Raw genomic sequence first — 25,905 nt, forward strand, 5'->3', positions numbered from 1 at the left:
ACATCAAGAAGAGCCAAGGTGGCGCAGTGGTTAAATGCAGCACTGCAGGCTACTGCTAGATCAGCAGGTCAGCGGTTCAAATCTCACCGGCTCAGGGTTGACTCAGCCTTCCATCCTTCCGAGGTGGGTAAAATGAGGACCCGGATTGTTGTTGGGGGCAATATGCTGACTCTCTGTAAACCGCTTAGAGAGGCCTGAAAGGCCTATGAAGCGGTATATAAGTCTACTGCTATTGCTATTGCTATATATTGCTATCCTCACCCAAGAGCCAAAACAGGAGGAAAGCCATTAAGCCACAATAGGAATTGGCCCAACGCCCTTTCAGAACTCAAGCCTCTTCATTGCATCATCCGACAGCAGCCCAAACTTCAACCAAATTTTGCTCAGACAAACATGACCCCTTCATGGCCCCATGGGAGTCTGACAATAGCCAATAGAGTACATGTTCTGGAATAGGAAACTCAAATACGAAGCTCAAATACAAATCCCAAAGAAGGTATAATACCCCCTCCCCCCCCCAATGAGGTCAGTTGCACCAGAACTTTTGTTTCATCAATAAACCAACTTTCCAATTAGCCTCCATGTTTCCAGTGTCTTTCTCCCAACCTGGAACCAGATGGATATCTCTTCCCACAACCCCAAAGGTGAACGTTTGTGGAGGTTCTCAGTATCCCAAAGGGGCTTTAAAAAAAAAAGGCAACCGGATTTTGTTTTTCTCGGAAGACATTTCGCTTGTCAAATGGCTAAAGAACTGAAGACTTCAGTTAGTCCAGAATGCAGCCGCGCGAGCGATTGTGGGTGCACCTAGGTACACCCACGTCACACCTATCCTCCGCGAGCTGCACTGGCTACCCATTAGTCTCCGAATCCGCTTCAAGGTGCTGGTCGCTACCTATAAAGCCCTACATGACATCGGACCTGGGTACCTGAGAGACCGCCTCCTGCCGATTACCTCCCTCAGACCAATAAGATCTCACAGGTTAGGTCTCCTCCGGATTCCACCTGCCAGCCAATGTCGGCTGGCGACTCCCCGGGGGAGGGCCTTCTCTGTTGCAGCTCCGGCCCTCTGGAACGAGCTCCCTGTTGAGATCCGGACCCTTACTACCCTCCTGGCCTTCCGCAAAGCCACCAAGTCCTGGCTGCTCCAGCAGGCCGGGGGGCATGTGAAATACCCAGCCCCACGGAAATTGTGAATGTTGCGCCTTTTTTAAAAAATGTTGTCTTGTCTATTTATCCCCTTTCCCTTGTCTGTTGTGAGCCGCCCAGAGTCCTCCGGGAGTGGGCGGCATACAAGACAAATAAAATGAAATGAAAATGAAATGTTGGTTTTTCTTGGAACTGTTGAAAGGACCATGTTGTAGACTGGGGATGGGTGATGTCCTATCCCTCCACCCTCAGTTGAGACAGGACTGTTCAGTCTTAATGTAGATGGCCTCTTTGACCCCGCTTTCACACTCATTTGCAGAATTCAGGTGACCCTGAGGGCACAAATAAGCCTCCAAGTGCCCTCAACGACTCTCAGAGATAGTACTAATGACCAGATGACTGCAATGAATATACACTCTTCCATTCTCCAACATCCAGTCAGAATTGAAGAAGCTCCTTGGATGAGAAGCGAAATATCTTTAGGGAAAAACAAAATCTAGTTGCCTTTTGAAAAAAAAAACACCTTTGGGACAACATGAACTGAGAATCTATGCCGTAGACACAGAGCAATTTACGGTATGGGGACTTCAACTCCCAGAATTCGCCAGCCAGAATTCTGGAGTTGAAGTCCAGCCACTGCAATGTTGCTAAGGTTGTGAAAATACTGTTCAAGAGTTTAAACTCCCCTTTCTGTTGTGGCCCAGCGGAACTGGCAGCAGAGTCGGACAGTGTGGAGGTTGGGGAGGAAGATGGGCCAGTCCTGGAGTCTGGGGATGGCTCTGTTGAAGGCTCTGTGTCGGAGGCAGAGAGTGGGACAGAGCCGTATGCCAGTTATCAGCTGCCTTCGGAGTCAGACATCAGTAAGGCAGAGAAACAGCTGGAGCCTGTTCCCAGTATGCGCATGCGCAGAGTTGTCAGAGGAAGGGAACAGCTAAAGAACAGGGCTCGACTTGGGAGTAAGGCCACAGGTGGACGATGAATGGCCCCTTTCTAGAGGAAATAAAAGAGGAACCGAAAGGGGAGTGGAGTTTGCACGAGATAATTAGTTCACTTAATTGAGTCTCCTGGCCAAGTTTTGCAGATATGGGCCTGGCTGCTCTCCAAGCCTGATAAGTCTGTGACTGTAAATCCTCCCTTGAAAGACTTTGCTGGATGTGAATGAACAGAATTCACAGTAAATTAATAAAAGGGCTTTTTTTGTCGGGACCAGGAGTTTGTTGCATGCTCTTGGGGAAGCCTCGGTCAGAACAATTTCAGCTACTTTTTTCTTTCTTGCTTGGTGGTCCATCACAACGACAACACAACAAACATACCTGCGACTGCAGCTTCACCATTGCTGCCTCCATCTCAGTGTTGGATTCATTCAGCTCACTGATTTCTTTGTTTAACTGTTTGATTCTCGTCGTTCTCTAGAACTTTAAAGACAACAAGAGGAGAGAAGAAAAATGGAATCATCCCGATGACAACAATAACATGTTTGAGGGTGTTCCCCCCTCCCCAAACCCAGCCCTCAATATGTATTCAAAAATCTAATAACATTTCCCAATTGTTACTGGAAATTATGATGAATCATAACAGGCAACAAATTCAACTCATCATTAGGTTGGCAATAAGTTATTGTTTTTGCCCCAGTTGAATCACTGCATTGGTTAAGTGAATCCTGCTGCTGTTAAGCGGATCTGGCTTCTCCCATTGACTCTGATGGAGTAGTTCAGAAAACTGGTAAATGTTCCCCTGCCGTGCCCCAAAAGCCATGCCACACCCACAAAGCCACGCCCACAGAACTTTGTAGTACAAATTTTGAATCTCACCACTGGCTTTACCTCCCAAATTACAATACAATATAATGCAATGCAATGCAATGCAATGCAATGCAATGCAATGCAATGCAATGCAATGCAATAGCAGACTTGGAAGGGACCTTGGAGGTCTTCTAGTCCAACCCCCTGCCTAGGCAAGAAACCCTATACTGTTTCAGACAAATGGCTATCCAACATCTTTAAAGACTTCCAGTGTTGGGACATTCACAACTTCTGGAGCCAATTTCTGTTCCACTGATTGATTGTTCTCACTGTCAGGAAGTTTCTCCTCAGTTCTAAGTTGCTTCACTCCAGGATTAGTTTCCACCCATTGCTTCTTGTTCTACCCTCAGGTGCCTTGGAGAATAGTTTGACTCCCTCTTCTTTGGGGCAACCCCTGAGATATTGGAAGACTGCTATCATGTCTCCCCTAGTCCTTCTTTTCATTAAACTAGACATCCCCAGTTCCTGCAACTGTTCTTCATATGTTTTAGCCTCCAATCCCTAATCCTCTTTGTGGCTCTTCTCTGCACTCTTTCTAGAGTCTCCACATCTTTTCTACATCGTGGCGACCAAAACTGAATGCAGTATTCCAAGTGTGGCCTTACCAAAGCCTTGTAAGTGGTATTAACGCTTCACATGATCTTGATTCTCTCCCTCTGTTGATGCAACCTAGAACTATGTTGGCTTTTTTGGCAGCTGCTGCACACGGCTGGCTCCTATTTAAATGGTTGTCCACTAGGACTCCAAGATCCCTCTCACAGTTACTACAGTTGAGCAAGGTAGTTACAAAACTAGCCAAATAATAAATTGGGTTATTTTACCATCGCTGGTCTTGAATTTAGTGTTGAGAATATCATCCCCTGAGATTTTCCCTTTCTTTCCAGCAAAAGTAGCTCTTGGACAGCCCGATAAGCTGTAAGAAAAATGAAAAGAAAAAAATGGAACTTACAGAAGAAGCTGAAACCAGACAATACTACAAGTTGAATTGACATGATGCAGTGTATGTTGCAAAAACATCCTTCCTTCCTCCCCCTCCCTCCCTTGCTCCCTTCCTTCCTTCCTTCCTTCCTTCCTTCCTCCCTCCCTCCCTCCCTCCCTCCCTCGCTCCTTTCCTTCCTTTTCCACTCCTTTCCTTCCTTCCCTCCCTCCGGGCAGCACACAACAAATAAAACAGAAGATATGAAAATGGCAATTAGAAATATAAAAGCCACGTTAATGTGGGTAGTTAAATCTAATCCCTTACCATAACCCAGAAGACTTTGGTTATTGACATTCATTAATATGAAACCTGGCATAGCTCGGTGAATTCATTACATGATCATTGATTGGGCAGATTGATTCAGGAAGTAAGTATTAGGAATGGAACAGGAGTCAGCTTGAAATCCCAGAATATTGCTAATCGCTGAAGGCGAGTATAAATTAGGTAGGGAGACGCTTTTAGTATAGGGATAGTCATTGACCTGCAACCGGAATTTCTGTGGCTGAGCAAGGCAGGCATTAAGTGAGTTTATGACCTCCCCCCCCCCACAGTTGTTAAGCAAATCACTCCAGTTGTTAAATGAATCATTCAGTCATTAATCAAATCCGGCTTCCCCCATCGACTTTGCTTGTCAGAAGCCGGCTGGGAAGGTTGCAAAAAAGGTGATCTCGGGACATTGCAAGCATTGAAAGTGCAGGTAATCCTCGACTTACGACTACGAAGGAGCCCAAAATTTAAACGTCTATCTCAACCAATCAGAATAGAGCTGGAAGGGACCACGGAGATCTTCTAGTCTAACCCCCTGCTCAAGCAGGAGACCCTCTACCATTTCAGACAGGTGCCTGCCCTATCTCTTCTTAAAAATGTCCAGTGATGAAGCATCCACAACTTCTGGAGGCAAGTTGTTCCACTGGTTGATTGATCTGGGATTATAGAATTGCAGAATAACAGAGCTGAAAGGGATTCTTGGAGGTCTTCTAGTCCAGCCCCCTGCTCAAGCAGGAGACCCTCTACCATTTCAGACAGGTGGCCACCCCATCTCTTCTTAAAAACCTCCAGTGATGAATCCCCTACAACTTCTCGACTAGAGGCAAGCTGTTCCACTGGTTAATTGTCCTCACTGTTAGGAAGTTTCTCCTTAATTTCAGGTTGCTTCTCTCCTTGATTAGTTTCCATCCATTGTTTCAGGTCAGTGGTGCAATTCAGCTGGTTCTATCCGATTCAGCCAAACCAGTAGCGGTTGTGGCAGGAGGCTCCGCCCACCTGCCTGGGCAACATAACACCCCGTTTTTGACACTCTGCGCATGCACGGGAGGTCCTGCGTGCCTCACTGACATTTGCGAACCGGTAGTGAAGGTAAGTTGATTTCCCCCCTGCTTCAGGTGCTTTGGGGAAAACATTGCGTGGCACGACAAAACCGCGCTCAATTAAAGCGCGCCCGATTAAAGCGCGTCGCTGACGTCATCAACAGGGCGACAACAGCGAGCGCGGAGAAAGAAGGGCGCTTTAAATAGTGCTTTGAAAGCAAGCCGATTCAAGTTAAGGTAAGGGTTAGCTTTAGGGTTAGCTTTAGGGTTAGGTTTAGGGTTAGGGTTAGGTTTAGGGTTAGGTTAAGGGTTAGGATTAGGGTTAGCGTTAGGTTAAGGGTTAGGTTTAGGGTTAGGTTTAGGGTTAGGTTTAGGGTTAGGATTAGGTTAAGGGTTAGGTTTAGGATTAGGTTTAGGGTTAGGTTAAGGGTTAGGTTTAGGGTTAGGTTTAGGATTAGGTTTAGGGTTAATTTTAGGCTTAGGGTTTACAGTGTGCTTTTTTCTCCACGCTGTTGTCGCGCTGTGATGACGTCAGCTACGCGGTTTCATCGAGCGCCCTTTAGTCGAACGCGGTTTTGTGGTGGAACCAAACATTGACCCCCTCCTCTTTGTGGCAGCCTATCAAATACTGGAATATTGCTATCATGTCACCCCAAATCCTTCTTTTCATTAAATTGGACATACCCAGTTCCTGCAACCGTTTTTTCGTATGTTTTAACCTCCAATCATCTTTATTGCTCTTCTCTGCACTTGAAGAAATTTGAAACTATACACGTTTTTCAAACAAAATATATTTGCCTTCTTTCAGAGAAGAAAGATTGATTTCTCTTAATTTCTGCTTTTTATTATTTTTCTCCTTTGTCAGGGGAGGAAAATTAGGAAACGAAAACATTGGTTTTATGTTTGATGTAAATTTGTGTCTCATCTTCTCCCTCGGGTTTGTAAAGCAGAATTTTTATACATCCATTAGAAATTCATTATGACGTGAACAGCCTGGCGTTTGGGTAAGATTTTATACGTTAGAGGAACCATAAAAAAGATACAATCGGACAAGTTGATCATAAAATGAAGTTTTTTAATGGAAACAAATGCTCGATGTCTCCTAAACTTGGCTTCTGGAACCTGCTATACGGATGGTCCTCGACTTACAACAGTACATTTAGTGACTGTTCAAAGTTACAACGGCACTGAAAAATCTGATTTTATGATCATTTTTCAGAGTTACGACCTCTGCAGCATCGCCATGATCATGGGATCACAATTGGGTTCGTATTTATGACCGTTGCTGTGTCCCATTGAGAGCCGAAATGGCACAGTGGTTAAATGCAGCACTGCAGGCTACTTCAGCTGACTGCAGTTCTGCAGTTCGGCTGTTCAAATCTCACCGGCTCAGGGTTGACTCAGCCTTCCATCCTTCCGAAGTGGGTAAAATGAGGACCTGGATTGTTGGGGGCAATATGCTGACTCTGTAAACCGCTTAGAGAGGGCTGAAAGCCCTATGAAGCGGTATATAAGTCTAACTGCTATTCGATCCCCTTTTCCGACCTTCTGACAAGCAAAGTCAACGGGAGAAGCCAGCTTCACTTAACAACCAGGTTGCTAACTTACCAACTGCAGTGAGTCACTTAACAACTGTAGCAAAAAAGGTCGTAAAATGGGGCAAGGCTCACTCAGCAAATGTTTCACTTAACAACAGAAATGTTGGGCTCCGTTGGGGTCGTAAGTAGAGGACTACCTGTATTCCATTGTAAAGCGTCATCCTTGACTTAACACAACCACAATTGTGAACCCAGATTTCCATTGCTAAGCAAGGGGGGGAGGTTAAGTGAGTCACGCCTAATTTTGCAACCTTTTTTTTGCCACTGTTTGTTAAGCAAATCACTGCAGTTGTTCAGTGAATCTGGCTTCTTCCATTGATTTCGCTTGTCAGCAGCCGGCTGTTGTGGCCTGCCAGGGGAGCTGACAGCAGATTCGGACAGTGAGGAGGTTGGGGAGGAAGATGGGCCAGTCCTGGAGTCTGGGGAAGGCTCTGAGGAGGGCTCTGTGTCGGAGACAGAGAGGGGGCCAGAGCCATATGCCAGTTATCAACTGCCTTCAGAGTCGGACATCAGTGAGGCAGAAGAACAGCTGGAGTCTGTTCCCAGTGTGCGCATGCACAGAGTTGCCAGACGAAGGGAACAGCTAAAGAATAAGGGTCAACTTGGGATTCAGGACCCTGTGTTTGAACCTGCTTACAATCTTGCCTCTCTGCCACATTGGAAGAATCTGCTGTTGGTATTGTACATTTATTTCTGTTTTATTATGTATATAAGGAACTTAATGAATTCTGCTGAGTCAGTTATCTGTGTGTGCTTTCGGGATGTGATTCTGACACACGGTGATCATTAAATTAACCCACTTTAGCCAATGGGTTGTTTTGGAAAGTAACTGCTGAAAAATCATGGTTACGTGACCAAGGGGGATGCAGCAAAGGTGGGCTGATGGCCAAGCGGCCAAAAGGTTGTAGGAAGTTAGCACCCGCGGCTCTCTGAGAAAAATGAAATATCCTGGGAAATATTGAAAAGGCAGAATGTTACATTTCCCTGCATCAGAAATGGAGAAGCGTGTTTTTAGGCAGGAAACAGACCTCACTCTTAACAGCCCCCACCTTTCTCAACGGACCATTAGGGGCTCCTGAGCTAGTTTAGCTAGAGCCGAGGTGGCGCGGTGGTTAAATGCAGCACTGCAGGCTACTTCAGCTGACTGCAGTTCTGCAGTTCGGCTGTTCAAATCTCACCGGCTCAGGGTTGACTCAGCCTTCCATCCTTCCGAGGTGGGTAAAATGAGGACCCGGATTGTTGTTGGGGGCAATATGCTGACTCTGTAAACCGCTTAGAGAGGCTGAAAGCCCTATGAAGCGGTATACAAGTCTAACTGCTATTGCTACTTTACATAACAAAAGTAGGATTAGCCTTCGACAGAAACTCACCACACGGTATCTGGGAACTCAACCAAACTTGGACTCAAAACACAGCTTAGAGAGTGGCCCCTGCGTGGCCCCATGGGAGTCTGACAACCAATCGGAACACACAGGAACAGGAAGCTCTAAGGTGGGGCCCAGAGAGGGCATAAAACCAGGGCACTCTCAGCATCTCTTTCCTATTTGCCCCAGGACCTCAAACCATGTGATCCTGTCCACCATTAAAAAACCATCTTTCTAAGCAGCTGCCGTGTTTCCCGTCTCTTCCTCCCCACTTGGAACTGAGCCCAGAAGGACGTTTCTCCTAACCGTGACCCGTCAAAACCGCGTTCCACAAAAGCGCGGTCGATGAAAGCGCGTATGTGACGTCATCACAGCGTGACGAAAAAGATCAAAAAATTGAAATAAAAATTAAATTACAGCAAGTCGATTCACATAAAGGTAAGGGTTAGGTTTAGGTTAAGGGTTAGGGTTAGGTTTAGAGCGTTAGCGTTACGTTAGGTTAAGGGTTAGCGTTAGGTTTTTCGTTAGGTTAAGGTTTAGGTTTAGGTTTAGGGTTAGGTTAAGGTTTAGGTTTAGGGTTAGGTTTAGGGTTAGGTTTGGGGGGGGTTAGGGTAAGGTTTTCGCTTTATTTTTACATTTTTCGATCTTTTTCGTTGCGCTGTAATGACGTCACATACGCGCTTTCGTCGACCGCGCTTTTGTCTACCGCGGTTTTGTGGTGGAACCTCTCCTAACAACAGAGAAAAGATTCATGCCGGATGCTGGACCTTTACCTTCTGTGAGTGAGGAAGCTTCCGTTGGCGTGACCTGAACCATCACAGCCCGGAGTCGGGCAGGTCGGTCCCTCGTTCTTGAGCGACTTCCATGAAAAGGTGGAGCCGTTGAGAGACCCTTCCTTCTGCCGCCGGGCTGCAAGGGGGCAACCTGAGGCACTGCGATGGGAGGCGTATTTGCCACTGATGTGTCCGAGTCCAACACAGCCAGGAACAGGGCACCTGGAGAAGATCAAAGGAGCCATTAAGAGAGGGAAACTCAGCATTGGAACCATCCCCATCTTTACGTTACACCTTCTCTATCCCTGCTCTACGGAGTGGAGAGTTGGTCTCTGGCAGAAAACCACTTGAAGGAACTAGAAGCATTTGAAATGTGGATTTACAGGCAGCTATTACCCTATTTTTCGGAGTATAAGACGCACCCTTTCCCCCTCAAAAAAGATGGTAAGATACACTGAACACAGCATTTTTGGCCTTTGCATATCTTAAGGACCACTCAAACGAGAGATATAAACTAGACTGGAAAAAATGGATTGATTATATAAAAAATAAATATGGGACTAAGAAATTCCAGATAGCTTACGATTAAGATCAGGAATGATATAAATTGTTTAAAGCTAGCCTAGCAAGGAGGAGCTAAGTTCAATGTAAAGATGTTATCAATTTTCTATTCTTTTTTCCAATGTATTTTAGACTGTTTTTTGTTAAAGATTTATACCGTGTATGGGTTCTGGGAAGTCGGGGGAGGGAAGGCTGGGGGGGGGTTGGGGGGGGGAGAGGGAGGGATGTATATTAGGCTTGACGAGGGGTGTTAGATTTTAATGTAATATGATTGCACATGTATACTGTCTTCTCTTATTTTTTCTTTAAAACTAAGATACGTTAAGTATATTGATATGGAAGCATAAATACCATCAACATAGAATGGAGTTTGCTCAGAAGCAAACCAATGAGAGGAAGAGTGGGAAACAGAAGAGAGAAGAAAGATAGGAAGAGAGGGATAGGAGAGAGGGTAAGGGGGGAAGATGAGGAGGATAAGGAGGAGTAGAATGTAGAGAGAGGAGAAGGAGAAAGAAAGGAGAAGTAGAGTAGCATTTTTGGCCTCCCAAAACCCTGCCCGCTTTGCAAAAATGGCCGTGCATAGCCTTTAGGAGGCTTCCAGAGTGCTCCTGGGGGCTGGGGAGGGCTAAAATGAGCAAAAATGAGCTCGTTTTTGCCCCCACAGCCCCCAGGAGCACTTTATAAGCCTCCTAAAGGTTAGGCATGCCCCCCCATTTTTTTTACAAAAAACGGGCTGTTTTGGGGAGGTCTGCAGAGCGCAAAACCTTTTTTTAAAATTTGCCTCTTCAAAATCTTGGTGCGTCTTATACTCCAGTGTGTCTTATACTCTGAAAAATACAGTATATATTATATATAATAGGGGACGGGGTGGCTCATTGGCTAAGACGCTGAGCTTGTCGATCAGAAAGGTCGGTTCGAATCCCTAGTGCCGCATAACGGAGTGAGCTCCTGCTACTCGTCCCAGCTTCTGCCAACCTAGCAATTTGAAAGGATGTAAAAATGCAGTAGAAAAATAGGAACCATCTTTGGTGGGAAGGTAACAGCGTTAGCCTTCCACAGAAACTCACCACATGGCATCTGGGAACTCAACCAAACTTGGACTCAAAACACAGCCTACAGAGTTGCCCCTGCATGGCCCCATGGGAGTCTGACAACCAATCAGAATACATTTCTTACACAGGAACAGGAAACAGAGAGGTGGGGTCGAACAGAGAGTATAAAGCCAGGAACTTTCAGCATCTTGCTCTCTTTCCTTCTTTCCCCCAACATCTGGAAACAGATGGTCCCTCTTTTCTGTTCAGGAGCTCAAGCCACGTGATCCTGTCCACCATTAAACCATCTTTCCAAGCAGCCTCCATGTTTCCAGTGTCTTTTTCCCCACTTGGAGTTGAACCCAGGGCATTTCTTCCAACAATTTGATCATGTGACAAAATTGTAACTTCAAATGACCAGTTGAAAGTGGAGGGCTACCTGTAGCTACCTATTGAATGGTTCCCAAGGACCAGTTGTTATCAATATAATAGATATCATTCAAAAGCATACATCAATGTTCACACAGGATGGTGCCATTAAAAAAGGGAATATATAGAATATTTGTAGCTCAGGGTTGAACTGTGAGGTCCTTGGTGGTCTCTGAGCTTGATATTTTTCTTGCAGACGTTTCACTGCCCAACTAGTTAATATCATCAGTGCACTGATGGGTGTTACCTAGTTTGGAAATGAAATATCTGCCAAAAACCCCCACCAAACTCAAGAGACCACCAAGGACCCCACAGTTATCCTCCTTTCTGCATCTCCCTGCTCCCTTCTAGCACTGATGTGTTACCTAGTTTGCTAATGAAACATCTGCAAGAAAACTACCACATTTAGATAACACCAAGGACCCCACAGTCTTCCTCCTCCTCCTCCTCCTCTCCACAACCTCACTTCCTTCTGGTCCTAATGATGTTATCTATTTGCAAGAAAACATCCAAGTCAGTGAGCACCAAGGACCCCACATTTCCTTCCTTCCTTCCTTCCTTCCTTCCTTCCTTCCTTCCTTCCTTCCTTCCTTCCTTCCTTCCTTCCTTCCTTCCTTCCTCTCCCTCCTCCAATCCCAGTGCTTTCTAGCACTGATGATGTTATCTAGACTGATAATGAAATGTCTGCAAGAAAACCAAGCTCAGAGAGTAGCAAGGACCCCAGAAAAGAGAATTTTTTTTTTGGGGGGGGGGCACTACCAGATTTGGAGGTGGCAATTAGATTGACAGGAGACATCACATCTCTTTCCCCCTTGCTCCCTGCTTCCATCCTCGCCCATCTCCCATTCTCACAACACTCTATTCTTGTCGTATTCTTGGTTACTTGTTTATTCTATCGTTCCACTGCTGTTAACGTTGAGCCTTCTTTCCATTTCTCCATTTTTTAATTGTCCTAAGCCGCCTAGAGTAGCCCCAGGGCGAGAAATAAATTTAACGAATAAAATACATCCGATGGAATAAAAGTTGAGCTACCCCTTTATGCAGAGAGAGAAAAACCATCGGGAATGTCAAAAAGCAATTGTCAAAAAAATATACTGCGGCTTTGTTTGAGTTTCATTATCCTATGTTTCATTGTTATCTCCATCAGTATTTTAATTTTACTCCGTTGGAAAAAAAGAAAACAGAGAAGTCCGCGGTGGCTATTTCCCTCCCTCCCTCTGATATCATTTGGAAAAGCTGGTCCTGTTTTAAATCATGTGCAAATGTGGCACAATTCACCTATAATATCCCTGCGGGCGGGATGCTGACTACATTAATAACAGCCTCGCTGTTTATGTGGTCGTAACGACGGAAACCTCAAGAGAAAGACGGAAGGAGCGACGGAAAAGGCGAAGGCGACAATTCGAATCGGCATTCACAGCACAATCATTACATCTTTTATGCTGGTAATTTAACTTCCATTGCATTTTTATTATAAAAAATAATAATCCAGCATCTCATCGGCGGCAACAACTGGCTTGAGAACCACTGAGGGAGTCTATAGGAGGATTTGGCAGAGAGTTTCTGTTAGGAATATAATTCTAACGGTTGGGTTGGCATATATAAATCATGTAACAATGTTGTACCTATTTCTTTAAATCATACTGTAAAATGTGATTGGTTGCTGTTTTCCCCAATCGACCATAAGAGGGAGCCAGAACGATTGTTAGTTCTCGGTTTGTTAGATGCTGGGCTGATCTGATCTGAGTGTTTTGGAAGCTGGCTGTTAGAAAGTGCCATGAGCTATTGTAAGTTTTGCAACTGCTAGCAAACTTTGAGTACTGAACTGTTTATATGATACTGGACTAAATTATTTGGATTATCCCTTAACTGAAAGACGTTGATGACTGACTGTCTTATCCGTGTATGACTTGGACTGTTTGATGGACTCTGATACCTCTATTTCCACGAAAGCAAAAGCCTACTGAAACTGCAGTGTCTCTGTATGCTGGTTTGTGTGTTCTCCAACACAACTCTCACAATGCGTCGCTGAACGTACTTGCTCTCCCAACGGGGAGCTTACCTAACAGTTTCAAAATGTTTTAGGGCTGTTTCATGGAACAGATAGCAAGTAGATGTTCCATTAGATACTGGCAGTCCTCAAAGTACGACCAAAATCAAGCCCAGCACTTTTGTTGCTAAAGGGAGAAAGTTGTTAAGTGAGTTTTGCCTCATTTTACGACCTTTCTTGCCATCGTGGCTAAGTGGCTCACTTAAGTTGTTAAGTTAATAACACGGTTGTTAAGTGAAGCTGGCTTCCCCATCGACTTTGCTTGTCGGAAGGTCGCCAAAAGGGGATCAGGTGAGCATGGGAGATTGCAACCGTCATAGATATGAGACAGCTGCCAAGAGGCAGACATTTTGATCGTGTGACCCTGGGGATGCTGCAACGGTCGTAAGTGTGAAACCTGGTCATGTCACTTTTTCCCCAGCGCCCTTGAAACTAAGCAATCACTAAAAAAATAGTTGTAAGTCAAGGATAAAGGTAAAGGTTCCCCTCGCGTATATGTGCTAGTCGTTCCTGATTCTAGGGGGCGCTTCAAAGCCGAAGAGCCAGTGCTGTCCGAAGACGTCTCCATGGTCATGCGGCCGGCATGATTAAATGCCAAAGGTGCAAGGAATGCTGTTACTTTCCTACCAAAGGTGGTTCCTATTTTTCTACTTGCATTTTTACAATTTCTTTTTCAAACTGCTAGGTTGGCAGAAGCTGGGACAAGTAACAAGCGCTCACTCAATTATGCGGCACTAGGGATTCGAACCGCCAAACTGCCGACCTTTCTGATCGGCAAGCTCAGCGTCTTAGCCGCTGAGCTGATGTCCAATTATTCTTCAAAAAAAAAAAGAGATGTGGAATTAGGTTGCAACGGGGATCTAAGGAGGATTGCGATCCTCAAAAGAGTTCTTTCAACCCTCCCTTTCCTTGTGATCCAGTTTGTGTTAACAAAACAACCACTGCATGCAATAATTTTGAGCCAAAAGAGTTTGTTAGCGTGGGAAAACAGAGAGAAACGGAGCACCTGGGGCTGGTGTTTATAGTTTAAGAAAGAATCCTACGAAAGCTGCAGGATTCTCTGTGTGGCTACAGCAGGGCTTGGAGTAATGAAGGACAGTGAACCCATTCCAAATCTGATGTAAATGCCGCCTGTGACAATTCTGACGATGGCTCGGGGGTAATTAATTGACCCTTGTGGTTGAACCATTGCAGCATGGACAATTCCTAGACTGTGGCCTAATTTTAAAAGCCCTCTCCCTGTAGGAATTCTGGGGAGTGTAAGTTCTTTCCTTTTTTCTTTCCTTCTCTCTCTCTCTCTCTCTCTCTCTCTCTCTCTCTCTCTGTTTCCTTTCCCTCCCTCCCTCCCTCTCTCCCTTTCTCTCTGTTTCCTTTCCCTCCCTCCCTCCCTTCCTTCCTTTTATCCTACTGCGGCGAAAGCAGGCAGGAAGAGTGGAGAAACAGGGAGATGGAGGTGACACAGTGTGTACTCAATTGGATACAGGTAGTCCTCGACCTACAACCATCTGTTTAGGGACCTTTTGAAGTTACAAAGGCAAAAAAAATGGCACACCGCTCACTTAACAACCGTCTTGCTTAGCAAGGGAAATGCTGGGCTCAACTGTGGCCGAGGACTTTCTGTAATACCCTCAGAGGCAACCAACAAGGTGCTTTTCAGAAATACGCAACAGACCCTGGTTTTTTCAAGGAGCAAAAGCACTCGCGCGAAATCCACCTGTTAATCTGATCCAAGGCAATGTTTGCATTATGAAAAAGAGCCTTACATGCAAACATGTCCAGGCTGAAAATTGTGCCTTTATTAGATTAGCTTGCTATGTTATGACTAGATATGTTATGACTGGGTCAGTGGTCGGTTCCGGATCCCGTCGCAACCTGTATGCTGTGATGGGGCCGGGCGTCCACCATGGGCACGCACGGTGTGCATGAATGCACACCCATGCTTGGCAGACTGTCGCGTAGGCACTGTATGCTGCGCATGTGTGCGCAAATGGCCCTCTTGGCTCAAATACAGGTAAGAAACGAGGGTGGGCGGGCCTTCCAAAGCACTGCTCTGGTACGGTGGCTGCTGCTTCTGGCAGGCACCGGTACGCCCGTACTGGCCCGGAACCCACCACTGGGCTGGGTTCACACAACATGTTGAATCCGATCAATAACAGGTCAAATAGTAATTGTGCAATATGTTAAGCTTGTTAAGTGTTCACTTGATTTTGTTTTGGCTTAGGGCTGTGATGGCAAACCTATGGCACGCTTGTCAGAGGTGGCATACAGAGCACTCTCTGTGGGCACATGCGCCATCCCCAGCTGCTCTTCTGGCTTCCGCTGGTCTTTGCAGGGGCCGGAGCATTGGAAAGCAACCTGAAAATGGCCTGACATATGGCTGAAAAGCAGACCATTTTCAGGGGCATTTCCGGGCCACTTTCAGGTTGGTTTTCGGGTCATTTTCAAGCCGGTTTTCGGACATTTATAGATGTTTTCTTTGGCCTGAAAAATGGCCTGAAAACAACCCCAAAATGGCCTGAAACAGCCCTCAAATGACCCCCAAAAAGGCATGCATGTGCCGGTCAGCTGGTCTTCAGGTTTTTGGCACTTCGGCGAGCATGCATGCTCCGGTTTGAGCATTTGGTGCCAAAAAGGTTTGCCATCACTGGCTTCGGGCATTAAGAAGCCACGGGACAGTTGGTCTGAGGCTCAACTGTATGGTGTTAACCCCTGAAATGGGTTAATGGTGTGGCTCTCTGATTTAAAGGTCCAAAACAGGAGACGTATTTTCATAGAAGCGTGCATATTAACTTGCGTGACATTTGCATCGTTGGCATTTTATTATCCGTGACATTTTGCGTCACTTGGCCCCAGCAACCTCAGACGAGAACATCCTTTGTGGAGGACCGCATCACTGACGATAATACTTCATTTTCAAGTGATCCTGTTGAACCTGACAGACTCTCTCAATTTACAAACGAAGGCGAATCTACCTGTCCCAGAATAATGTTGCAGGATCCAATCTGGGTCATTCACTGAGACCGGAGGTTTTGTCTTCTGAGCTTTTGGACTCATGCTGGAGCCCATCTTCAGAGAACTTCTGAAGAGAGGAAGACAAAATCTCTGGTCCTGTGGACCGACCCAGATTGAATCTCTCAATTCAACACCATTTCCACTCATTCCCTCCTCTACTAATCCTAATCTACATATATAAAAAAGCCAAATACCACTCACTCATCATGAAATCTCCAGAACCATAAAGCTTACAAACTTGAAATTTGGCACATATGTTGGGTTCTAGATGCTTGCTAAGAAAGGATTTCTCGAAATGACCATCAGATCATTAGTATTTCTCATACAATAATTAGCACACTCTGATGCTAAGGAGTTCTACTCCCCCTCCCCACTTGAAAAGAACTCTGTTCCAACTGCCAGTTGCCTCACATTCCTTTACCTCAGTTCAAACTGGCAGATGTTCCACTCCTTCACTCAGGAGCGGTCTGGGGCTCCTTAGAGTACTAAACGTCGGTACCTCACCAAAATGTCTACGCTTTCCACCTATGGAACTGCTTCCAGACTCAAGGCAGCGGGAGCGATATTCCCTTATGTGTTTCAATCACCGACCATCACTGAGCCAACAGATTGAACCGGAATGAACTGGATTGCCAGATCACATAGTTTCATCGTGAAGCATGGGTATTCAGCTAGTATAGGTATATATGCCTTCTGCTTGAAGACAAAATTAATTGACGTATTCTTCTTGATTATTTGATTTTTTTTCATCCTGCCTTTATTGTTTATGAATAACTCAAAGAGGAAAACATGCCTAATACACCTTCCTCCTCCTATTTTCCCCACAACAACAATTCTGTGAGGCAGGTTGGGCTGACAGAGGGATTGGCCCAAAATCACCCAACTGGTTTTCATGCCTAAAGCAGGACTAGAACTCAGTGTCACCTAGTGATTGCCCAAAGTCACCCAGCCTGCTTTCATGCCTAAAGTGGAACTAGAACTCACCATCTCCTGGTGATTGACCCAAAGTTACCAGCCAACATTCATGCCTAAGGCAGGACTAGAATTCACAGTCTCCTGGCAATTGACCCAAAGTTCGGTTTTCATGTCTTGGTGCGGCTAGAATTCCCAGTCTCCCAGTTTCTAATCTGATGCCTTGCCTGACCAAATGGGCAGCTCAATGACATTATACACAACTTTGCCTGCATTCAAGAAAAAGTAAGAGGATTTTAAATTTGGCTGCTTTTAATAAACACTGCTTATTCTGCTAATTGTGACGTGGCTCATTGGATAAAAACATTCTGCTTCCTGGCTCTAAAGCAGGGATCTCCAATCTTGGCAAGTTTTAAGCCTTGTGGACTTCAACTCCCAGAATTTGCTGGCTGAGGAATTCTGGGAGTTGAAGTCCACAAGTCTTAAAGTTGCCAAGGTTGGAGATCCCTGCTCTAAAGAGATGGAGCAGATGGCTTCAAATGTCAGCTGATTCCTGCAAAGACCTTTGGACCGTATACAGAAACCTCATTTTCCATGGAGGCTTAAGGGTGCATAGTTTTTGCAACCCTGCTATGCTTTTTTAAATGCATCAGTCGTAAAGTGGTAGAAGGAGATTCTAGATTAACAACATTAGAGAACATCCAATGCAGTGGTGGGATTCAGCCGGTTCGCACCTATTCGAGAGAACTGGTTGTTAACTTTCTATAAGCAGTTCGGAGAACTGGTTGTTGGAAGAAATCTCCTTTTGTTTATTTCTCACTTTACAGGGCTAATCCTCTGAGGGAGGCAGGAAGGAAACATTCTGGTGTTGTTTCTAGCCTGATCTTTATTGTCCTGCTTACAGAAACTGCCTTTCTGGTTAACCCTTATTACATTGTCACAGCTAAGGCGAAGCACCCATTGACGTGAATGACATTGAGTTGGCCATGCCTACACGGTCACAAGACCACCAAGCCGCACCTACCCATCTGGTCATCAGGGCAGAGAACTGGTTGTTAAATTATTTGAATCCCACCACTGATCCAATGGTCATGTCAGAGTTTGTGGCAGCAATCACATTCAGAAAGCACACACAGGTAACTGATCCAGCAGGATTAATTAACTTCTCTTTATGTATAATAGAACACATGAAGTAAATATACAATACCAAAAGCAGGTTTTCCAACGCGGTAGTAAATACAAGCAAATAGAGGGAGAGGAGCTGGATCAGTTTCAGTTTCAGAGCAGCAGACTAGTTTAGAGCCCAGCACAGACTCAGAGCTTTAGTACAGAAGTTAAGCTAAGCCACACCCAGGCTCCTAGCTGTCTCCAGCGAATACTGTTTCAGTTTCCAAACATCCCTCATTGGCTGATTTAGTTGCTATGCCTATTCATTGGCTGACCTTGCTACCCTGTCTCTGCCAAGTCATGAACTCTCATGCACTCACAGGTCACATTCATAAATGGGCTGATTTCTCATTATGGGTCTGAAATAGCTTTTGATCTGGGAGCACAAAATGCAAATCCATCATACAGATAATCCTCAATTTGCAACCGTTTCTTTAGTGACCATTCAAAAAGTTACAAGGACTGAAGAAAATGACTTATGACCGTTTTTCACACTTAACGACCATTGCAGCATCCACATGGTCGTGACATAAAAATTCAGACGCTTGGCAACTGGTTCATATTTATGACCATTGCAGGGTTCTGGGATCACATGATCACCTTTTGCGATCTTCTGACAAGCAATCTCAATCGGTAAACCAGATTTACTTAACAACCGTGTTACTAACTTAACAAATTCAGGGATTTACTTAACAACCGTGGCAAAACACACTAGATACAATGGCACAAAACTCCCTTAACAACTGTCTTAGTTAGCAACTGTCTCAGCAACCGAGGTCAATTGTGGTTGTAAGTCGAGAACAACTAATGTAATTGTGATTGATGATGATTTGTGAATTCAATACATTGGAATTACAAATTTAATTGATGCGGGATGGTATTATAGAAATGGTTATCATGATGTCACCAACATAATTTGCGTGGGTTAAGTTAATTCTATATATATTCCAGTAGTTTCTACACCAGAATACGCAGCCATAAAAGTGTAGTATAGAATTAGCAACCAATTTGATCCAATTAAACATTTCGAAATGTATCAGAGCAACAAGCAACGACAGTAAGAGGTTCTAGTGTGTGCATGCTGAAACCGAGTGGGGTAACATCAGGGGTGGGTTTCAACCGGTTCGCGGCGGTCCGTGCGAACCGGTTGGTCGGCGAACCCGGAAGTAAGTAACTTCCGGGAACGGCGAAGGGCCCACCCGCCCGCTCGCGCTCCTTACCCGGTTTTGACGAGTTCTGCGCTTCCCCGCATGCGCAGGACGCATACAGCGGCTGCGCGATCCTCCAGGAGCAGCTGGAGCATCGCACAGACGCTAGTATGCATGCGTGCGCTGCGTGCGTGCACGAGGACGCCGCCAGCCCCCTTCCAACCGAACTGGTTGGAACGGGGCAAGAAACCCACCCCTGGGTAACATCCTTTTCTATTTAAAAAGGGATTTATTCTCATCTATGATTTATGGACTCCAACCTCAACTACCCAGAACACACAGAAGAAAAAAGGCGGGGAAAAAGGAACCCCCCCCCCTTTATACCCACAGCAACCAATCCTAGTGTAGATTGCATCACGCATGAGTCAGCACTCAAACTCAGGGGTGGGGAATAGTGGTGGGATTCAGCTGGTTCGGGCCGGTTTGGGTGAACCGGTTGTTACATTGCAGGCTGACCCCTCCCTTCCCCTCCTCTTCCAGGAGTCCCCATGCATCCCATTTTGACTCCCAGGTAAGTGCAGGGAGGCCTCCTAGGCTTAAAACGGGGCACAGGGCAGCAACGCCCCACCCCATGACCTGTTTTTCTTCCCAGGGGAGTGTAAGAGGCCAAGTGCTGCCTGTCATACCCCCTGGCCACGCCCACCCAGCCGGTCATTAGGGCAGACAAAGGCAAAAGTTCCCCTCGCACATATGTGCTAGTCGTTCCCGACTCTAGGGGGCGGTGCTCATCTCCGTTTCAAAGCCGAAGAGCCAGCGCTGTCCGAAGACTAAAAGCCGAAGGCGCATAGAACACTGTTACCTTCCCACCAAAGGTGGTTCCTATTTTTCTACTTGCATTTCTTTAGGTGCTTTCGAACTGCTAGGTTGGCAGAAGCTGGGACAAGTCACGGGAGCTCACTCCGTTACGCGGCACTTAGGGATTCGAACCGACCTTCTGATCGACAAGCTCAGTGTCTTAGCTACTGACCCACCGCGTCCCTTTATTAGGGCAGAGAACTGGTTGTTAAATTATTTGAATCCGACCACTGGTGGGGAACCTTGGCGATTTTACGACTTGTGGACTTCAGCTCCCAGAATTCCTGAGCCAGTCATGCTGGCTCAGGAATTCTGGGAGCTGAAGTCCACAAGTCATAAAAGGACCATGGTTCCCCACCCCTGCCTTAAATGTGAGCCAGCAACAAAGATGTGGTTTTCCTGGGAATTCATTTAATCAATGTACACCCCGGGCTTAACGTTTATGCAGTGCTGACAATTTGCTATGTAACTCCAGGCATGTTTTCAATTAAAGAAAATGATGTACGGTATCACATAAACCGAATGGAGCTGTTTTCCCACCCTGGTAGTTGATGTAGTAAAATAACTTTTGTGAACGGATCAGACATTCCCCCCCGCCACTTACTTCATCAGTTCAGGATCCTCCTTGTCATCCTTCGTGGGTGGGATTTTCATTCCACTTTTCTTGGCACGAGGGCAACCTGATAAACTACAGGATATATTTTTTTGTTTAAAAAAGGAAGGAAAACAACAACGATATCACAATTCATTTGTCAAATTCCTTTCCGCCCTGATACTAGTCACCTTATCAGATAGTCCTCGACATACAACCGTTTGTTTGGTGACCATTCCAAGTCAAAACAACACTAAAGTGACTTCAAACTGGTCCTTGACTGGTTCTGGCTAGGTGGCTTTGAGACAATCCCCAGGAGATTGTGAGTTCTAGTACTGTCTTAGGCATGATAGCCGGCTGGGAGACTTTGGGCTAATCACCAGGAGATGGTGAATTCTAGTCCCAATTTAGAAGTGAAAGCTGTTGGGATAATTTTGGAACAATCACCAGGAGAATGGGTGGAAACTAATCAAGGAGAGAAGCAACTTAGAACTAAGGAGAAATTTCCTGACAGTTAGAACAATTAATCAGTGGAACAACTTGCCTCCAGAAGTTGTGAATGTCCCAACACTGGAAGTTTTTAAGAAGGTGTTGGATAACCATTTGTCTGAAGTGATTAGGGCAACGAAGAGCAAGAAAGAGGCAATTTGATATAAATTGTTAGTGAGGTCTATGGAGAGGATGCACAAAAGGTTTGTAACCAACCAACATACTGTATGTAACTAAAGATGGTTTTTATGTTTTATGTTTGTTTGTGTTTATTTGTTTAAAAATAAACATTTTCTTTAAAAAAAAAAGAGCAACAAAGATGATTAGGGAACTGGAGACTAAAACATATGAAGAACGGTTGCAGGAACTGGGTAGGTCTAGTTTAATGAAAAGACGGACCAGGGGAGACATGATAGCAGTCTTCTGATATCTCAGAGGTTGCAGCTATTCTCCAAAGCATCTGAAGGCAGGACAAGAAACAATGGTTGAAAACTAATCAAGGAGAGAAGCAATTTAGGATTAAGGAGGAATTTCCTGACAGTGAGAACAATTAGCCAGTGGAACAACTTGCCTCCAGAAGTACTGAATGCTCCAACACTGGACGTTTTTAAGAGGATGTTGGATAACCAACTGAAATGTTGTAGGGCATTGATGGCTAAACTTTTTTTGGTTCCTGTGCCAAATGCATGGGAGCGCAGGGTGGTGGTGCACAGGCGGGCCACACCCATAATGCTATGCGTGCGAAACAGCCTCCCCCGCCCCTCTCCCGGAGGCTTCAGGAGCTTCCCTGAAGCCTCCAGAGGGCAAAAAACTGACCCTAGGGTCGGTTTTCGACCTCTGGAGCCTTCAGGAGGCTTTCCTGAAGGCTCCGGAGGGCAAGAACCAGCCCTATGGACAAACCGGAAATCCGTTCCCTAACTTCCGGTTTGCCGGTAGGGCTGGTTTTTCGTGCTCCAGAAGCTTCAAGGAAGTCTCCAGAGGGTGAAAAATAGTCTCAAAAGAAGGCCGAAGTCAGCTGGCGTGCCTTGATAAATGTCTCTGTGTGCCACCTGTGGCATGCGTGCCATAGGTTCACCATCACGGGTGTAGTGTTTCCTGCCTAAGCATGGGGTTGGACTAGAAGACCTCCAAGGTCCCTTCCAACTCTGCTATTCTATTCTATTCTATTCCATTCCATTCCATTCTATGATGGATGTGACTAAAGAAAGAGGAATTTCTACTATCTAAATAATTTATCGGCTGGGCCCCAAGTTGGGGAAATCTTCCTTACATCCACCTTTGCTCCCATGAAAGTATTAATTTTTCATTTCCCCCTGAAAATGAACATCTCATTTTCATCCTAACGCTGAAGAAGAACCATTCTTCCCTTTGATATTCCCACATGGGCTTTGATCTGATAATTTCCATTTCCACACCTCAGAAGGGAGGCAAGCGATGGTGAAAATTAAAAAGAAAATGAAAATAAAAAGACAGCCGTTTGCTTTGACGGGAGCAGCTTTTGCAATTAATAGTGTCTGGGCTAGGAAGGTATTTGCTAGCAGATGGCAGATGTTAATGGAGCTGTTCAAATGGGAGACGGCCGAGGCCCTCATTAATGTTTGAAAAAGATAATAGGAGCCATAAATATAGTGATGTTATTAACAGAAATTTTGCGTCAGCTAAAATCTGACCCTTTCATCTTTATGCCGCTGCATAGAAGGTAAGTAATCTGGTTCTGGAAAGTTTAGCTTTTAAAAAAATCAGATTCAAGAGATGAAAGGCGGATTCATCTTTTGCTAACATTTCTGAATATATTGCAATTTGTCTATTGTGCCAAGGGGAAAAAAAAATGAGTGTGTAGTAAAAGTGCAGAGAAGAGCACCTAAATGATTAGAATAGAACAGAACAGAAATAGAATAGAATAACAGAGTTGGAAGGGACCTTGGAGGTCTTCTAGTCCAACCCCTGCTTAGGCAGGAAACCCTACACTCCTTCAGGCAAATGGTTATCCAATCTCGTCTTAAAAACCTCCAGTGTTGGGGCATTCACAACTTCTGGAGGCAAGTTGTTCCACTGATTAATTGTTCTCACTGTCAGGAAATTTCTCCTTAGTTCTAGGTTGCTTCTCTCCTTGATTAGTTTCCACCCATTGCTTCTTGTTCTACCCTCAGGTGCCTTGGAGAATAATTTGACTCCTTCTTCTTTGTGGCAGCCCCTGAGATATTGGAAGACTGCTATCATGTCTCCCCTAGTCCTTCTTTTCATTAAACTGGACATACCCAGTTCCTGCAACCGTTCTTCATATGTTTTAGCCTCCAGTCCCCTAATCATCTTTATTGCTCTTCTCTGCACTCCTTCAAGAGTTTCAACATCTTTTTTACATCGTGGCGACCAAAATTTGGTGCTCTCTGAGCTTGACTGTTTTCTTGCAGATGTTTCACTGCCCAAGTAGGTAACATCATCAGTGCAAGCAAGAAAATAACCAAGGTCAGAGAGCACCAAGGGCTCTCATGGTTATGAGATGAGTGAGGGAATAGGTATAAATACCTGGCTGAATAGTAGTAACTGCGAAAGGGATCTTGGAGTCCTAATCACTTAAATAGGAGCCAGCAATGTGCAGCAAAAGCTAACACAGTCTTGAGATGCATTAACAGAGGGAAACAGTATATACTTTTTAAAATCTTGTGCTTTTCAACCTGTGCCCAGAGTCAGATTAGTGACATAGGTGGATAAATAAAGTTTTAAATGAATGCATAAATACGTGGGATGGGATGGAGGAAAAAGAATCAAGATGGCAGCCAAGACCATAACTCAGGCAATGAATTGTGGGATTGTAGCTATTGTCTTGACTTTCTTGAGTTCCTTGAACTCAAGGAGTTCCCTAAATATACCAATTCTCCTCTTCGCTTTCTGCCATCGGCCTCATTTCTGTATACACATTTTCAACTTACCTCCTATGTGATGCGTAATTTCCTGTTATGTGACCGGACCCATCACAGCCGGGAGTTGGGCACCTGAGAGGAGGAAGGAGGAAGGAAGGAAGGAGACGGATAGAGAAGGAAGAAAGGAAGAAAGAGGGAGAGGAGGAAGAAAAAGAAAAGGGAGGAAGAGGAGGAAGAGGGAGGAAGAGAAGGAATATAGAAGGGAAAGCAAGTAGGGAGGGGGGAAAGAAGGAAGGATGGGGAAAGGAGGGAAGGAGAAGGAAGAGAAGGAGAAGAGGGAGAAAGAGAAGAAATAATTATCATTATCTCAAGAGATAGGAAAACCGTTTTTTTTCTTTTCTTTTTTCACTGTAGGTAAATTTCAATGAAGAAAATTCCAGATTGAGCCAAACATGATTGTAAACCTGCTTTCCTACAGTTTACACATCAGAGTAAGGCAAATCTAGTCCATAATTTCAAAGAGTCCGTTTTTTTCATCACAGAAGTTTGAGGATTGTGGGGTTTTATTCTCTCTCTCGCTCTTATGGTAATTTGTCATTGTAGACATATCGTCTCCTATGGTTCTGGAACGAAGATTCAAACAAATTTTCTCACATTCAGAGAAGCTTAGCTTTGAAAGAGAGCGGCCAAACCAACCAATCAGGAATTCAAACAGATAGTCCTCATTTAGCGACTGCCTTGTACAGGAACCATTCAGTTACACCAATCACTTTATGGCCAATCCTCACTCTTACCACCTTTGCAGGTCTGTAAAGCAAAGGAAACCTGAAGTCAGATCAGAAGCGCAGCTGTAGTTTCATTTAGGGACCACTTTGCTTAATGACTGTGTTGCCAATCCCAGTGGTCACTAAACAAGGACCACTGCTATATTATTTCCAATTATTGGTAGACCGGTTTGCGCTTGAAGACGTCCAAGAAAGAGAGCCCACCAATTCCTCCGGTTATAAATTCTACTATTGAATGGGATTTTACTACTGAGCTCTCCTTTATCATAACCTACAGGGAGTCCTCGACTTACAACTGCAATGAGGTTGCCCCTTACAGTTGTTAGTTCAGTCATAAAGCGGGTCACCGTTGTGACCAATCTGAATTTACGATCTTTTTTTGCGGTGGTGGTTGTTTGCCATAGGCTGTTTTGGCAGAAAATTGGAAGTAAATGTTGATTTTTAACAAAAGCGTTGTAAAATGTAGTCATGTGACTATGGAATGCTACAAATGGCCGTAAATGCGGGCTGGTTGCCAAGCAACCCACATGCAGTCATGTGACCTTGGTGGGGGGGGCTGTTGGAACTCTAGAAGTGAGCCCTATAAGTAGGGGAGGCCCATCGTAACTTCAAATGGTCACTAAGTAACATGACGTAAGTTGAGGACTATCTGTACAACAATGGGCATGAGTGCAGGCAGTTCTCAACTTACAACGGTTCACTTAGTGGCCGCTCGAAGTTACAACGTCATTGAAAAATGACTTATGACCATTTTTCACACTTAATGGCCATTGCCGCATCGCCGTGCTCATGTGGTTTACATCCAGATGCTTGACAACTGACTCACATATATGACGGCTGCAGTGATCCAGGGGTCATGTGATCCCCTTTTGCGACCTTCTGACAAGCCAAGTCAATGGGGAAAACAAATTCACTTAACAACCGCGCTTCTAATTTAACAGCTGCAGTGATTACTTAACAAAGGTGGCAAGAGAAGTCGTGAAATGGACCAAAACTCACTTAACAAATTTTGGGCTCAATTGTGGTCATATGTCGAGGACTACC

The 25,905-nt window shown here is 45.0% G+C and overlaps 1 protein-coding gene across 1 annotated transcript in view; it reads right to left on the bottom strand.

Annotated features, from left to right (window-relative positions):
- The window catches only part of MYT1 (myelin transcription factor 1), a 95,369-nt gene that overhangs the window by 8,471 nt on the left and 60,993 nt on the right, over window positions 1-25,905 (bottom strand). The window contains 6 exon segments of the mRNA XM_087720872.1: window positions 2,460-2,544; window positions 2,546-2,561; window positions 3,770-3,861; window positions 8,970-9,191; window positions 20,739-20,822; window positions 24,146-24,208. Coding sequence (XP_087576998.1) covers window positions 2,460-2,544; window positions 2,546-2,561; window positions 3,770-3,861; window positions 8,970-9,191; window positions 20,739-20,822; window positions 24,146-24,208 — 562 coding nt within the window.

This window comes from Thamnophis sirtalis, unplaced genomic scaffold, assembly GCF_051295495.1.
Source record: "Thamnophis sirtalis isolate CommonGarterSnake01/CBP01778 unplaced genomic scaffold, rThaSir2_p1.2 scaffold_7, whole genome shotgun sequence".
NCBI classification, from domain to species: Eukaryota; Metazoa; Chordata; class Lepidosauria; order Squamata; family Natricidae; genus Thamnophis; species Thamnophis sirtalis.